The sequence below is a fragment of the Rhinoraja longicauda genome, chromosome 20 (assembly GCF_053455715.1).
Source record: "Rhinoraja longicauda isolate Sanriku21f chromosome 20, sRhiLon1.1, whole genome shotgun sequence".
NCBI lineage: Eukaryota > Metazoa > Chordata > Chondrichthyes > Rajiformes > Arhynchobatidae > Rhinoraja > Rhinoraja longicauda.
Window position 1 is genome coordinate 40,264,592 of NC_135972.1, and position 17,563 is coordinate 40,282,154.

Below are 17,563 nucleotides of genomic sequence, written 5' to 3' on the forward strand. Positions count from 1 at the left end.
CACTGTACATGATAATAAACTAAACTGTAACCTGTAACTGTAAACCCTTTAAATGCCATTATTGTAGTTCCCAGCCACCAACCCTGGCTGCACGTTACAAACACTCCATCATCAGTGGAATAAAGTAGCCCTGCACTTCTCCTTTAACCCCTGGGATGGCAGGACTTTCATATGAAGAAAGGCTGGATAGACTAGGCTTGTACTCGCTGGAATTTAGAAGACTGAGGGGGGATCTTATAGAAACATATAAAATTCAGACATCAGTCTGAAGAAGGGTCTCGACCCGAAACGTCACCCATTCCTTCTCTCCCGAGATGCTGCCTGACCTGCTGAGTTACTCCAGCATTTTGTGAATAAATACCTTCGATTTGTACCAGCATCTGCAGTTATTTTCTTATATAAAATTCTTAAGGGGTTGGAGAGGCTAGATGCGGGAAGATTGTTCCCGATGTTGGGGAAGTCCAGAACCAGGGGTCACAGCTTAAGGATAAGGGGGAAGTCTTTTAGGACCGAGATGAGAAAACATTTCTTCACACAGAGAGTGGTGAGTCTGTGGAATTCTCTGCCACAGAAGGTAGTTGAGGCCAGTTCATTGGCTATATTTAAGAGGGAGTTAGATGTGGCTCTTGTGGTTAAAGGGATCAGTGGGTATGGAGAGAAGGCAGGTATAGGTTACTGAGCTGGATGATCAGCCATGATCATATTGAATGGCGGTGCAGGCTCGAAGGGCCGAATGGCCTACTCCTGCACCTATTTTCTATGTTTCTATACGTTGCCCTTCTCACCTTAAAGCTGGGCCCTCTAGTATTTGATCTAAAGGTTCTGACCGGCTACCTTACCTCTGCCTCTCACAATCTTATGAATCTTATCTTATCAGGTCACCCCGTATCCATCACCATTCCGGAGAAAACAATCCATCTGTCCACCTCTCCCTATAACTAATACCTCTTCATCCAGGCAGTATTCTGGTAAACCTCCTCCGCACCCTTTCCAATACTTCCACATCCTTCCTGTAATGTGAGCACTGCACACAATAATCTAATTATGGCCCAATCAAAGTCCTATAGAGCTGCCTGATGACTGCCCTGACCTATGAAGGCAAGCAGACCACATCCCTTCTTTATCACTGTATCCATTTCGCCACCCCCTCCCCCCACCTTCCACCCCCCACCCCCCACTCTCCCTCCCCAATCTTTGCACAATCCCCAATCCCCATCACCTTAATTTCATGTTTCATGTGTTTTATGACTGTTGCCAGATCAATTTCCCTCCTGGGATAAATAAAGTTCTATCGTAACGTATTTGAGTGGCCACTTTCAGGGAGACATAGACATAGATCCATCAGTGTATCAATGCTGTTGTAGTTCATGCCATTAATTGTATGACCAATTTCTCTTTACATTTGGGAATTCAATTGTTCAATTCAGATCAGAGTTCAATTCAAATAAGCGAGAAATTTTGGGAAATCAAACCAGGAATCTTCACAGTGAATGGTGGGCTCTGTAGAGTGCTTCGAAGCAAGGGACAGAGGAATACAAGAACATAGTTCTTTGAAAGTGGCATCACCTGTACTTGGGATGGTGAGACAGTAGTTTGGCATGCAGGCTTTCATCAGTGGAGAGAAAGAATGTCACATTGCAGTTGTACAAGATGTTGATGAGCTCATGCTTGGATTATTATGCACGCTATTGGTTACTCTGCTATAGGAAAGACATCATTAAGCTGGAACAAGGATTTACAAGAATTTTGCCAGGACTTGTTGGCCTAAGTTATCAGGGGTGTTTGGGCAGGCTGAGGGTGACCTTGTTGAGACAATTAAAATCACGAGGGGGGTAGATAGCGTGAGTCTTTTTCCCCAGGGTGAAGGATTGACAAAGCAGAGGGCATAGGTTTAATGAAGAGACAAGAACTTGCAGATACTGGAATCCCAAGCAAAACACGAAGTGCAGGGGGAGCTCAGTGGGTCAGGCACATCAGGTATTTGAGCCAGTTTCAATATTTTAAAAGAACATGGATAGGAAAGGTTTAGAGGGATATGGGAATAATGCGGGCAAATGGGTTTAACTCAGATGAGCGCCTTTGTCGGCATGGACATGATGTGCTGAAGGGCCTGTTTCTGTGCTGTAAGACTCTACCCTAAACAGCCACCCATTTTGGATAGGTGGATCAAAACCATAAACCCCCACAAATTTTTGCCTTTAAGGAATTTTATTCTCTAGTTTCAGTAAGTATTAACCACAAATGCTCCTGGACCTTTTGAAAATCCCCAATCATCAAATATATCCAAAAGCATTAACGAAGAGAGCTTGCATGAATTTAAGACACATTGGTTATTTGACAAGAATACCCTGGTTTCTTCCCAGGTCCCAAATTGTGCCGATTGGTGGGCCGATGGGTCCTGTACATTATCCTTAGTGCAGGTAGGCGGCGGTGAATCAGAATGGTACTGATGGGCATGAGAGAGAGAAAATAGCTCATTGGTAAATAGGTGGGGTGAAGGGATTGATGCAAGGAAGGGTGCCCTGAAACATCACCTATCCATGCTCTGCAGAGATGCTGCCTGACCCACTAAGTTACTCCAGCACTTTGTGTTCGCAAGTTCACAAGTTGTAGGAGTAGAATTAGGCCATTTCGCCCATCGAGTCTACTCCGCCATTCAATCAAGGCTGATCTCTGCCTCCAAATCCCATTTTCCTGCCTTCTCCTCATAACCCTTGACACCCGTTCTAATCAATAATTTGTCGATCTCTGCCTTGAAAATATCCACTGACAATATCCAGTGTCCTTATTGATACTGGAGGAGAATGCCCTGCCACTCTAGTCTTGAAGCAGGTTCCCGACCCAAAACGTAGTCCGTACATTTCCCTCCAACGATGCTGCCAGACCCACCGACTTCCCCCAGCAATTTGTTTTCAGTTTGAGATCCCAGTGGCCACAGTCTCTTGTGCCTCCAAGCCAATTTCCCTTCCCGTTCAGCATGATAACATAGTCTAGGTAATGCACTTATCTCCCATGTGTAACTTTTTGCTCATTCACAAGAGTAGCCTGAAATGAGACATTGAGTATGTCTTTAATAACTATCTTTTATTCATTTGATCAGTGTTAAAGTATCCTCTGAATGCTTACCATCAGTACCTGAGCATTTGCAAAGAAAAACAGTGCACAGCTGCATTTAGTGTTTGAGGCCAATTTCTGTTACCACACCTGCAAATAAACTGTGCTGTCCCATTATTTAAAATCGCAGGATGGTGGAAAGTACAAGTGAGCCTAAAGACATTCACTTTACTCATCTCTGTGTTAAACAAACTGTGCACATGGAAACTGGTAATCATCCTTTTCCAGATGCAGATCCAGTTGTGGATGTGCAATCCAAAATGTCGAAAGTTGGCGTGAAATTGGTGCTTGGATGCACTGGCCAAGAATTCTGTTTGGACTGTTCCCAGTTTCTGTTCATCTGTCAAAATCAGTTTCTAGAAGACAGTAAACCTCTGCTCAGTCCGCCAAAACCTACCTGATCTCCCAATTGTTAAATAATTTAACTCCCCCTCCCATTCCAATATTGGTTTTTGTCCTGGGCCTCCTTCACTGTCAGAGGTATGAATATTGGCTTCTCTAATTTCAAGTAACCCTTGCTTCTTCTCTCTCACCATCCCTCCCCCATCCTAGTTCTCCAACCATTCTGACTGTGTTCCTGATTAAATTTTATCTTTGTATGCTTCGTTGTCACCTACTCCTAGCTAACGATGATCTATTCTACATTTTCCTTGAACTTGGACCACGATGATGTCCTGTTTTCACACCTTACCCTTCCATATCTCTGTGTCTCCCTCTCCCCTGACTCTCAGTCTGATGAAGGGTCTCGACCCGAAATGTCACCTATTCTTTCTCTCCAGAGATGCTGCCTGTCCCGCTGAGTTACTCCAGCATTTTATGGCTGTCTTCATTGTAAACCAGCATCAACAGTTTCTTCCTACACAAAAGAAATTATATGTTTTCTAATTTACTTGCACAAGAAGAGTAAAATTTAAGTTGGGCTGCTACCTAAGCTTACAAAGGCTTCTCTTTTGTCATCTTAACTCTCCTACAGTTGATCTCACATTGGGATTGGAGGCGGGTGCAGAAGACCAGGTTTCCAAATGTGAAAATGTCCAAATGTCCAAATATAAATGATTGTGAAATAAGGACGTGATAGCTTACAAGGAAACGTGCCCTTTAAAAGTTCTGATCTGTGGATTATGAAAAATATACAGGTTTCATTTTAAAATAATTATGGATCGCAAGAGATGACGATTAAATAAAACGAGAATGTACATTACTAGCAATGACTAAAGATTGGTTCATCAGCAGAAATTAGAATAGGCATATACAAAAAATTCTCAAACACAACATTCTCAAGTGTGCTGATGCAGAAAGTGAGAGTTTTGTGAATGTGCACAGCAGACACATTAAGTAAACGGACACAAGCAGGGATGTAATGCTGATGCTAATAAGGCACGTCATAAGGTCATGTAATAGGAGCAGAATTAGGCCATTTGGCCCTTCGTCTACTCTGCCATTCAATCATGGCTGATCTATCTCTCCCTCCTAACCCCATTGTCCTGCCTTCTCCCCATAACCCCTGACACCTTTACTAATCAATAATCTATCTACCTCCACCTTAGCAATATCCACTGACTTTGCCTCCACAGCCGTCTGTGGCAAAGAATCCCACAGATTCACCACCCACAAAGCAGGCTGCATTTGGAGTATCGTGGGTGGTTTTGGACCCCAAAACACACTTTTAGTGTTTGAAAAGCGCTATATAAATGTAATGCATTATTATTATTATTATTATATCTGAGGAAGGATGTGCTGGCGTTGGAGAGGGTCCAGAGGAGGTTTACAAGAGTGATCATATGAATGAGTGGGTTAACATATGATGAGTGTTTGACGCCTCTAGACTTGTACTCGCTGGAGTTCATAAGGACGAGGGGGGACCTCACTGAAACTTACTGAATAATGAAAGCCCAGGAGAGAGTGGATGTGGAGAGGATGTTTCCACTAGAGGGACTGCTTAGGACCAGAGGGTACAGCCGAAGGATGTACTTTCGGAAAGGAGATGAGGAGGGATTTCTCTAGCCAAAGGGTGGTGAATCTGTGGAATTTATTGCCAGACGGCTGTGGAGACTGTCTTTGAGTATTTTTACAGCGGAGATTGATAGGTTCTTGATTAGTAAGGGTGTCAAAGGTTATGGGGAGAGGACAGGAGAATGGGGTTGAGAGGGAATGATAGATTAGATATATTCACATGTTTGAATGGCAGATTAGACTCAATGGGCCAAATGGCCTAATTCTGCTCTTATGACTTGTGAACGTATAACAGGGTAGGGAGAACATTAATGTGGAAAAATGACAGATCATCAAAGATTAATGTTAAATAGAAGGGCAAAGTATATATATTATTTTAATTGCTGAGAGTCAAAGATGACAGGGCTAAGAGTTGAGAAAATGTGAGAGGCAAGGGTCCTTCTGCACAAAATCAGGAAAATCACCATTCAGGTTCAGCAAGCAATGAGGAAGGCGAGAGGAAGGCTTTGGGGCCTTCATTGCTGGAGAATTTAAGAACACAAGGCATTTTATAAGGCCTAGTGAAACTGCATAGGTCTGATGTGTCCACCCAATGAAGATTATACTAATGATAGAGAGAATGTAACAATGATTCACTGGATGATGGGGTGGCCTAGTGAGCCTGCACACTGAGTCTCAAATTTGAAGGATAATCTGATGGAAATGTGTAATGTTCTTTAGGGGCTTAATAGGGTGGGTGTGAAAATGATAGTTTCCGTGGGTAGAGTATCTACAGTAGATCAAAGGCGTCTTTGCCTCAAAATAATGAACTACCATTTAGAAGTAAGATAAGACATTTCTTCAATCAGGGGGGTCGTGAATCTTTGGAATTCTCAACCCACAAGGCAATGCTGGCTCAGTCACCGACCAGATTCAAAGACAGATATGGATAGTTTTACATAAGGATATGGGAGGAGCCAACGCTGCCGTCGCAGCTGCGGCTTGCCTGCAGTCCGTCTGTCTTTTGTGTTTTTTGTTGTTTTTGTCTGAATTGTAGTTTTAATATGAAGTAGTGTTGTATGTTATGTTTGGGGGGGGTGGGAGGGAACGGGAACTGTAAAATTCTCTCTCCAGAATGGAGACGCGACCTTTGTTCTGTGTCGTGTCTCCGTTCCTGCTGCGGCCTACCACCGGCCATTCACCTGGGACCACCTGGGGCTCTGGTTCGCAGAGCCCACGGCCCGGACTCACCACCTGCGGCGCTGGCTGCCTGCGGATGCTGCGGGAGCGGCTGCGATTCGTCTCCGGAGGCTCCGGCGCGGGCCGCGTGGACGTCGGAAGCCCACAGGCCCCTGGGTGGGGGCCGACATCGGGAGCTCCGGCAGCGGCAGAGGCAACGTGTTCGCCCGCCCCGAATCGCGGGGCTTGGGTCGGCCCGTCGCGGACCTTTCACCGCCCAGCGGGGGCTTCAATATCGGGAGCCCCGACTGCCCCGACGTGGCAACTCCAACAGCCTGACCGCGGGACAAGACGGCAGGGAAGAGAAAAAGACATTGTGGCCTTCCATCACAGTGAGAAGGGACTGGAGGAGACTCACTGTGATGGATGTTTCTTTTTGTTTGGTGTTAGTTGTGATTGTATGTGTTATTGCATTTTTATTGATTAATCTTATTGGTCTTATTGTTCAACTGCGGGTAATGTTTCATTTTACTACACATTTATGTGTATGTGACAAATAAACCACTATTGACTATTGATTAGTGCAGGAAAATGGCACCAAGATAAAGATCGATCATGACATTGAATGGCAGAGAAGGCACAGGGGGAATGGGCTTGGATAGTAGTTGATGACAGACTGACTTACACCTGCTCAATGTTTTTTGCAAACATTGCGTTGATTTTTAAAATACGATTCAGTCTTTACACTGATGATGAGGTGACGCAGCCAGAATTGCATAATGCCAGATCTTCTGAGTATTTTGAAACACGACTGTCTGCTGGCAGATCAGGATGTCATTCAAAGTAAATGATGCTACAAGGAAGCTGACTTGTTTCTTGCTATTTGCTTTCAGGAATATCCTAAATAAATTCTTCCTTAGCAAATAATGGTTGAAGAAAATAATTTTATAAACCTTATGTATTTTCTTCTAATGAATTATAATAGCAGGTCTTTAAAAAATATATCCAGTATGGCATAGCAGCAGAGGTACTGCCTTACAGTGCCAGATACCCAGGTTCGATCCTGACTATGGGTGCTGTCTGTACGGAGGTTGTTCGTTCTCCCCGTGACCTGCGTGGGTTTTCTCCAAAATCTTTGGTTTCCTCCCACACTCCAAAGACGTACAAGTTTGTAGGTTACTTAGCTTGGTATAAGTATAAATTATCCCTTGTGTGTGTAGGATAGTGCTAATGTGTGGGGATGGCGGGTCGGTGTGGACTTGGTGGGCCGAAGGGCCTGTTTCCGCTCTGCATATCTAATCCTAAACTAAACACTGGAGAAAAAGAAAAGTTAGCCTAGATAGGTGGTTCCTCGTATCCTTGTTCAATGATCCATTCAATGATCAGCCATGATCACATTGAATGACGGTGCTGGCTCAAAGGGCCGAATGGCTTCCTCCTGCACCTATTGTCTATTGTTCCATACAATTATTTAAAAACACTGAAGAGTGTGAAAATATATACAATTTTGGATGTTTAAACATACCTTCTGGTGTCGATGCTGGTTTCTGAGAATTTATAGAACTTAATTTGCTTTTCTTGCTAGTGTTACTCGTAACTGAAAGGCTTGACTGGAGTTTTCTGTGCATTTTCTGCGAGACTGCAGCAGAGAGCTTTCTGTTGTCCGAAACCCCTTGTGTGATGCTGTTGTGGATGCCATTTACATTACTCATGCTTGTGTGGCCATTTTGCAATTTGTCAGTTTCTCCCTCAGTTTGTTCCAGTGCTGTAGTTGGTTGTGGTTGAGCTGAAATAATGAAGGAAAAAGTGAAAATTCATATTTTCAAAAGAAAAACAAATATTTGTAAATGTCAGCACAAATGAAAGACAAGTAACATTTTATAATCTTGGAATTTCACGTAAAGTTGGACTGTGTACCAATTTGAGAACAAAAGATTTAAATTGAATTTATCAGGACAAAAAATAAAGCACATTCTAAAATAGTTTAAATAATTTTCTATGAAATATACACAAAGTGCTGGAGTAACTCTGGGTCAGGCAGCATCTCTGGAGAACATTGATAGGTGATGTTTTAGGTCGGGACCCTTCTTCAAACTGAAGAGTCTGAAGAAGGATCCCGACCCACAACGTCACCCATCCATATTCTCCAGAGATGCTGCTTGACCCGCTGAGTTACTCCAGCACTTTGTCTTTCTTTGGAAACAAGTATCCGCAGTTCCTTATGTCTTCACTGTAAATAAAATAGTGTTGGTTTCACCACAATTTAGTACACAACATTTAAATGGTAAATGCAACTCGATTACTCTTGTAACAGACAATGAACAATGAAGTGCAGTTGCCTGAGCTGGATAATTTTGCAGGCAAAGATAACCGCACCACGGGAATAGTAGTTGTAAAGGTTTTTCAGATGATTGTGTTAGGAGCCATGCAAATTTAAGTGTTATCTTCGCCTCCTAAATTTGGAAAATCTAAAGACAAATTACAGTAAATTATTGGCTATCCAGTGCTTTATAATCTGGCAATGCTCCAGTGACTAGCATCTCAGTGGCAGCGGCCAGGCCGACAGAGGTAGTGTCTGAAGAAGGGTCTCGACCCAAAACATCTAGCCGATCTATTCCTCTCATGATCTCTATAAGATCACCCCTCATCCTTCTGCGCTCCAAGGAATAGAGACCAGCCTTCTCAACCTCTGCCTAAGCTTGAAAGGACACACCAGCAGACTCAGGAATACCTTCTTCCCTTCCGTTATCAGGCTCCTGAATGGTCCTTCCATATGCTAGGGTCCTGTACGATTGACCTTTACGCCATTGAGGACATTGGACTTAGCTTAAGGATCTGATCTGTTCAGATAGCATGCAAAAAAGCTTTTCACTGTACCTCATTGCATGTGACAATAATAAACCTACACCAATCCGCATGAGGAGATATTAGAGCTGATAACTGAGGTAGTTTCCAATATCTCAGAGATGGGTGGCGAAGCAAAAGTGAAGGCAGCTGTGGAGGCATCTCTCAGTCCCTGCAGTGCTTTTGATAATATCTTTAATTGTATCTTTCCCCTCGCAGTGCCTTGCACAATATCTATGCAGCCACATGCTTTATGGAGTTGACTTACTTACATCTTGCCTCCAATTATACCGTTATACAATGATTATCTCTCTTTTCTCCTGTGCTGAATCAAATGGTGATTTGTGAGGGAAAGATCAACCTTCCTGTTCCCTTGAGTGTAAACCAGGTGCTGGCTCTAAATCATTTCACCCAGCCCGTGCCCGACACCTTCAGCTTCGGAATGCAGTCCACATTCATGTCAGTCCAACATCTGCATTAGCTTGGGCCAAAATGCAGCTCACTTCCAAGGACTGTCCACATCATTCTCTGGTGGCATTTGGATGTTATTTCTGACTTGTCCAAAAGTAAACCTGTGGGGTTTTTATTGACCTGTCACAAGAAGTCTACTGCAATATCCACATTGAAAATAAATTGCTTGGACATTGTAATCAATGTTAGGAAGGAACTGCAGATGCTAGTTTACACCGAAGATTGACACAAAATGCTGGAGTAACTCAGAAGGTCAGGCAGCATCTCTGGAAGGAACGGGTGACTTTTCGGGTCGCGACCCTTCTTCAGACTGTAAATGGGTGATGTTTCAGGTCCAGACCCTTCTTCAGTCTGTTTTTTGTGCCTGGCTTCTATTTTAAATGGTAGTTCTGAATTTGCTGCATTCTTCCTCACATTGAATAATACCAGTGCCAAGAATGCAATGTTGTGTTGGCATTGGTATTATTGGTATTGTTCTAGGGTGGCACGGTGGCGCAGAGGTAGAGTTACTGCCTTACAGCGAATGCAGCGCCGGAGACCCGGGTTCGATCCCGACTACGGGTGATGTCTGTACAAAGTTTGTACGTTCTCCCCGTGACCTGTGTGGGTTTTCTCCGAGATCTTCGGTTTTCTCCCACACTCCAAAAGCCTACAGGTTTGTAGGTTAATTGGCTTGGTAAATGTTTTTTTTAAACTTGTGCGGGGATCGCTGGTCGGCATGGACTCAGAGGGCTGAAAGGGCCTGTTTCCACGCTGTATCTCGAAACTAAACTAAAGTAAACGTGTATTTCTCAATAACATCTTTAACTTCACATCTTTTCATAGCACCTCCTGGTTGGCATCGTTCCTGACCTCAAAGCAAACTATGGATTGCAGTTTTCTGTATGCCTTTCTGTTTGCTACTGTGAACTCGAGCAAGATGGCCAACAATGTTTTATGGTCTGCTTTAAATGGACAAAACTGTGCCGTTTCTCTGATGTTGATAACGGTTTTCTGTTGTTCACATTCCTACAATCAGCTGCCTTTCTGCTTGACGAGCTCCTGATAGAGAAGGGCTGCCCGGTGGCACGGGGCTAGAGCTGCTGCCTTACAGCGCCAGAGAGACGGGTTCCATCCTGACCACGGGTGCTGTCTGTATGGTATATGTACCGTCTCCCCATGAGACCTGCGTGGGTTTTCTCCGGGTGCTCCGGTTTCTTTCCACACTCCAAAGTTGTACAGGTTTGTGGGTTAATTTTTTAGATTTAGAGATACAGCGCGGAAACAAGCCCTTCGGCCCACCGGGTCCGCGCCACCCAGCGATCCCCGCACATTAACACTATCCTATACCCACTAGGGACAATTTTACATTTGCCCAGCCAATTAACCTACATACCCGTCCGTCTTTGGAGTGTGGGAGGAAACCGAAGATCTCAGAGAAAACCCACGCAGGTCACGGGGAGAACGTACAAACTCCGTACAGACGGCGCCCGTAGTCAGGATCGAACCTGAATCTCCGGCACTGCATTCGCTGTAAGGCAGCAACTCTACCGCTGCGCCACCGTGGCTTGGTTTAATTGTAAATTGTCCCTAGGGTGTGTGTAGGATAGTGTTAGTGTGCGGGGATCGCTGATTGTTGCTGACTCAGTGGGCCGAAGGGCCTGTTTCCGCACTGCATCTCTAAACTAAAGACACAGCGAATGGTGGTGTTACTCTTCTGCCCGGATTGTCCAATAAACGATGGTTTGTATCATACACTGACAAACATTCCTGCATGTTTCTTAGACCACAACTCTCATTGCTTTCTCCAAGGTTGTAGGGTTCTAAACTTTTTGGCATCACTACACCTGCACACTAACTAATCTGTCCCTTAAAGCTTCTTAGCTGAGAGAACATAACCAATCATTTCAAGTATATACACAAAGTGTCTTGCATTTGCCTGCTTCACTAGATCACCTTAGTGCAATGTCTGTCATCTCTTATGGAGCTTCCTTTTGCATATGTTAGTCTTATCACGGTGTTGAGGAATGACTTTATTTTATTAATTTTTCACAAAGCTGGAAATTCTCCCAGTCTTACTTTCTGCAAAATGTAGACACAAGGAACTGCAGATGCTGGTTTACAAAAAGAAGACACAGAGTGCTGGAGTAGCTCAGCAGGTCAACTAGCATCTCTGGAAGAGAGAGCTGATGTTTCAGGTCAGGACTCTTCTTAGATTCTGAAAAAAGGTCCTAACCCGAAACATAGCCTGTCCATGTCTTCCAGAGATGCTGCCTGGCCCACTGAGTTATAACCATATAACAACTGCAGCACGGAGTTACTCCGGCATTTTGTTTCTTACTTCCTGCACCCTGTGTGTGACACACTTATATCCCACTTTTATCAACACAGTAGTATACAGAGGCTACTCGTAAGCCAATTCCCAAACTAAACACCACTGTCCCTTATTCACTTACAAGACCGTTCAATGTCAAAGTAAAATACTATTGTGGCAGTCTTCAATGGAAGCTACCAGCACAACGCAGCACCTCAATGATTAACCACATGACTGTTCTTTTCATGATTGCAAGTTCACCATCCTTAAGGTAACCATTTTTCTCACAGTTATCAGACATACAAAAGACAAGGGTGCATATAGTGCTGGAGATATGGAACAGGTGGCATTTCCGGTCCAGACCCTTCTACAGACTGAGAGTCAGGCGAGAGGGAAACGAGAGATAAAGACAGTGATATAGAGAGATATAAAACAAATGAATGAAAGATATGAAAAAGTAACGATGATCAAGGAATCCTCTAACAACTCCTGTGTCCACACAGCCAACTTTCTCGATCATCATTACTTTCAAAAATATCTTTCATTGATTTGCTCTATCTCTCTCTATATCATCGTCTAGATCCCTAGTTTCCCTTTACCTTGACTCTCAGACTGAAGAAGGGTCTCGGCCCGAAACGTCACCCATTCTTTCTATCCAGAGATGCTACCTGTCCCGCTGAGTTACTCCAGCTTTTTGTGTCCATCTTTAGTTTAAACCATCATCCGCAGTTCTTCCCTACGCTCCTTCCAGAGTGCCTGGCTATCTCCATGAGTATCCTTCCCACACAAGGTGAATAGATCTGTTCCGTTTGGATATGTTCAGTGAAGGCTCAGACGAACAAGCCGACAAAGGGTGGAAGATGCAGGGAAGGAAAGTTGTGCAGCTCAGTGAAACTCAAAGCTTGAGACATTTACGACTGTTAAAATACACAACACAATTAGCAGTGTGGAGCTAAAGCTATTACATACCCCTTAGTTTTTGCAGTTTTTCTTTTACTATATTTCAAAGGAAAACGCATGGAGGTGCCATAGGCAGAGGTTTGAGCACGAGCTAAAGTGTAGAAGGAGAAGGAGAGTTGGGAACAGGCAATACATTTATGCTTTGAAATTCATCTTGGCTAACTGCTATAGAGAAATGGCATTGATGGAAGGAATGAGCTTTGCAGCCAAACCAGATTGAATAATAATGTAATGTTTGCCCAACAAGCAATCTCACAATTTGCATAGAAGGGGGGTTGTGGTGGGAGGAGGTGAGGTAGGGCTGACAGTCCGTATTTCAGTCAGCCCGCCTGGACCTAACCGATCTCCTGGTTGCTAAACACTAACTCCCCCTCCCATTCCCACACTGACCTTTCTGTCCTGGGCCTCCTCCACTGTCAGAGTGAGGCCCAATGCAAATTGGAGGAACAGCACCTCATATTTTGCTTGGGCAGCTCACACCCCAGCGGTATGAATATTGACTTCCTTAACTTCAAGTAACCTTGCTTTCCCTCTACTCGATCCCACCCCCATCCTAGTTCTCCAACTAGTTTGACTGTCCTCCTGATTAAATGTTATCTTTGTATGCCTCATTGCCACCTTCCCTCAGCTAACAGTGAGCTATTCTCCATTTTCCTTAGACTTCGACCCCTTTGATGTCTCGTTTTCACACCTTACCCTTCCATATCTCCGTGCCTCCCTCTCCCCTGACTCTCAGTCTGAAGAAGGGACTCAACCCAAAATGTCACCCATTCCTTGTCTCCAGACATGCTGCCTGCCCCGCTGAGTTACTCCAGCATTGTGTATCTACCTTCAGTGTAAGCCAGCATCTGTAGGTCCTTCCTACACTTATGGACCTTTGTTCTTTTCATAGGTCAGGTTGCCAAAGGAAAAAATGTGGAGGAGAGACAGTGCAAACTAGATTGATGAAAATGTAGTAAATGAAGGTGACAGTTCCAATGGGGCATTTCAACTGCAATTAGTGAAAATTGTTTTCAGAAAAATGATTTTAAAACCTGCTTCGTTGCAGCCCTCCACACTATCATTTTTTAAACAGTTTTAGCTACATAGCTGTTGTAGCATCACGCTACAAATGAAGTGGTAATGTCTTCAGCTGAACACAAGTTTCAAAGTGGAGGTCAACAACTCAACCAATGCAAGATTTTGTGTAGGAAAGAACTGCAGATGCTGGTTTAAATCAAAGATAGACACAAAATGCTGCAGTAACTCAGCGGGATAGGCAACATCTCTGGAGAGAAGGAATGGGTGACGTTTCAGGTCGATACCCTTCTTCAGTGCAACAGACTAAAGAAGGGTCTTGACCCGAAATGTCACAGATTCCTTTTCTCCAGGGATGCTGCATATTCCTGCTGAGTTACTCCAGCATTTTGTGTCAACCAATGCAAGCTTTTCTTTTGCTTGTAGTAGTCACCCATGCCTTGGCTCCACAGAACCAATCGAAGTCAAGAGAACCAATGCAGAGAATGGAGAACAACTTGTAGGTGACACGTACATTTAGTCCTAAATGACAAATGAGGAACTTCACCCTCAGACAAATCTCTTCCTGGGTACTGTACATTCTTAAATCAGACAACAACCAGCAGCAGATTAAAATGTAATTCCTCTTATGCTACCAGACCAGTAGTGGCACAGTGGCACAACGGGAGAGTTGCTGCCTTACAGCGCCAGTGACCTGGGTTCCATCCCAACTATGGGTACCGTCTGTATGAAATTTGTACGTTCTCCCCGTGACCGCGTGGGATTTTCTCCAAGTACTCGGTTTCCTCCCACACTCCAAACACCAAAGACATACAGGTTTGGAGGTCACTTGGCTACAGGTTAATTGGTTGCAGTAAAAATAGTCAATTATCCCTAGTGTGTGTGGGAGAGTGTTGGTGTGTGGGGATCGCTGGTCGGTGCAGACTCGGTGGGCCAAAGGGCCTGTTTCCACGCTGTATCTCTAAACTCTAAACTAAAGGAAACCACTTCCACACATCGTTGTTACATTGCTTAAATGTGCCACAATCTGAACCTAACCATGAAAATTTTAATGATATCTTTGTCCGCCTTCAGATTATTTCTTCAGCCATCTTCTTTGGCTTTCTCTCAGGATTGACAAGGACTTACCTCCACTCCAGCTTGTGGGCTGAGAGATGATAGAGCTGGTTGGAAAGGAAAATACAGATTGTTCTGTAGACAGCTGAGGGAGATTCTGTAGACAGTTTGAGGGTGTGCATTGAAAATGCACAGAGCCAAGACACTCAACATACTAAATGCCCCTCTGTTTTGTGCAGTCACAATGTGTCTTCATATACAGGCTCCCGCATTTCCACTTCATCTGGAAATTCGCAGATCACTGCTTTCATCATTTTCTGCATTTTGAGTCCAACATTTTATCACAACTCTGTCACAATTGTCACATTATCACCAAATGGGCGGTCACGGTGGCCTTAGAGTTACAGTGAATGCAGCGCCGGAGACTCGGGTTCGATCCCGACTACGGGCGCTGTCTGTACGGAGTTTGTATGTTCTCCCCGTGACCTGCGTGGGTTTTCTCCGAGATCTTCGGTTTCCTCCCACACTCCAAAGACGTACAGGTATGTAGGTTAATTGGCTTGGTAAAAATGTAAAAATTGCCCCCAGTGGGTATAGGATAGTGTTAATGTGCGGGGATCGCTGGTCGTCGCGGACCCGGTGGGCCGAAAGGGCCTGTTTCCGCGCTGTATCTCTAAACTAAACTCCTGCATGCCTTTTGTCCCAATTTTCCTCTCAAACCATATTCTCTCAACATTTGCCAATTAATTTGCAATATTTTGCCAACATACATCTTTGTACAACCTCCTATCCCATCACTTGCGATCAGCCCTTGCCCGCCCATCGTTACCCCTCACTTTAAACCTGCTTTCTTTTTTCACTGTTCCTGATGAACCATCTTCAGTCCTTGACATATTCAAAATCCTCTTTCCAAATTTGGTCATTTGATCATAGCTCCAAAACTCCACACTGAGAACATTGAAGTACTTTGCTGGGTCAGTACCGAAATTCAACCTTAAACGTTCATTTCTTCCTCCATTTCTGCACCACAGATGCACTGCATAATATTCATTAGCTCCACATCAACAAAATGCCACAGAAGGTAGACACAAAATGCTGGAATAACTCAGCTGGACAGGTAGCATCTCTGGAGAGAAGGAATGTGTGACGTTCTGGGTCGAGACCCTTCTGCAGACCATTCTTCAGCACAGAAGAAGGGTCTCGACCCGGAGCGTCACCCATTCCTTCTATCCAGAGATACTGCCTGTCCCACTGAGTTACTCCAGCATATTGCCTCTATCTTCAGTGTAAGTTCTCTCCTACACAACAAAATGCCACAGTTGAGTGCTCTACCACTGAGAAAGCCACAGGCAGTGGATAAATTGGGAGACCACCAAAGTCTATTCCATGCTGTAACCCATTTCAAAATGGATATTCATTCTCAATGTTCCATCGTCACTGGATTAAAATCCCCGGGATATCCTTCCCTAACATCACTCGGAAATTGTTGCAAAAAACACAACAAAACCTAGTGGTAAAAAAAAATGAGTCTGCAGTAAAAATAAAACCAAATTCACAGAGGTGTCCAAGCTGCCCAAGGCACTTAGACCTTGTTATTCTATGGGGTTGTATATTTAACAGGTTTATTTTGTTTACTTGGAAAAGGCAACATGGTGGATTATGTGCTGAGGTTTAATGCAAGAGCCAGCTCCAATGCAGTCGTCAATGTAGAGGAGAAAGAGTTGGGGGACACCTGAAACAAGGACTGTTCAGCGTAACCAATATAAAGGTCGGCATAGCTGGGGTCCAAGCAAGTGCCCATGGCCACACCCTTAACTTGGAGAAGGTGAAACGAGTCAAAAAAGAAGTTGTTGTACGTGAGGGTAGACACACAATGCCGGAGTAACTCAGCGGGTCAGGCAGCATCTTGGGAGAGACGAAATGGGTAACGTTTTGGGTCAAGACCCTTCTTCAGACTGATGATGAGGTGAGGACAAGTTCCGCCAGGCAGAGGAGAGTGTAACTGGAGGGAAATTGACTGGATCTCTGTTTGAGGAAGGGCTGGAGGACGTGGTGACCCTCCTGGTGAGGGATGGAGGTGTAAAGGCACTGGACATCCATGGGAAATAGGAGGCTGCAGCGGCCTAAAGGTTGACAGCTATGCAGGTCGTGAAAACGGGAGACAGGGCTTTCACTGGGGGAGGGGGCGAGGACTCCTTCACTGGGGGGGGGCAGGACTCCTTCACTGGGGGGGCCAGGACTCCTTCACTGGGGGGGGCAGGACTCCTTCACTGGGGGGGGCCAGGACTCCTTCACTGGGGGGGCCAGGACTCCTTCACTGGGGGGGGGCAGGACTCCTTCACTGGGGGGGGCCAGGACTCCTTCACTGGGGGAGGGGGCGAGGACTCCTTCACTGGAGGGGGGGGGGCGAGGACTCCTTCACTGGAGGGGGGGGGCGAGGACTCCTTCACTAGGGAGGGGGGGGGCAGGACTCCTTCACTGGAGGGGGGGGGCGAGGACTCCTTCACTGGAGGGGGGGGCGAGGACTCCTTCACTAGGGAGGGGGGGGGCAGGACTCCTTCACTGGAGGGGGGGGCGAGGACGCCTTCACTGGGGGGGGCCAGGACTCCTTCACTGGGGGGGGGGGCAGGACTCCTTCACTGGGGGGGCCAGGACTCCTTCACTGGGGGGGGGCAGGACTCCTTCACTGGGGGGGCC

At 45.1% G+C, this 17,563-nt stretch overlaps 1 protein-coding gene across 1 annotated transcript in view; it reads right to left on the reverse strand.

Moving 5' to 3' along the window:
* The window catches only part of mdfic (MyoD family inhibitor domain containing), a 60,947-nt gene that overhangs the window by 15,590 nt on the left and 27,794 nt on the right, over positions 1-17,563 (reverse strand). Inside the window, exon 4 of the mRNA XM_078416665.1 lies at positions 7,751-8,011. Coding sequence (XP_078272791.1) covers positions 7,751-8,011 — 261 coding nt within the window. The remainder of the gene's footprint in view (positions 1-7,750; positions 8,012-17,563) is intronic.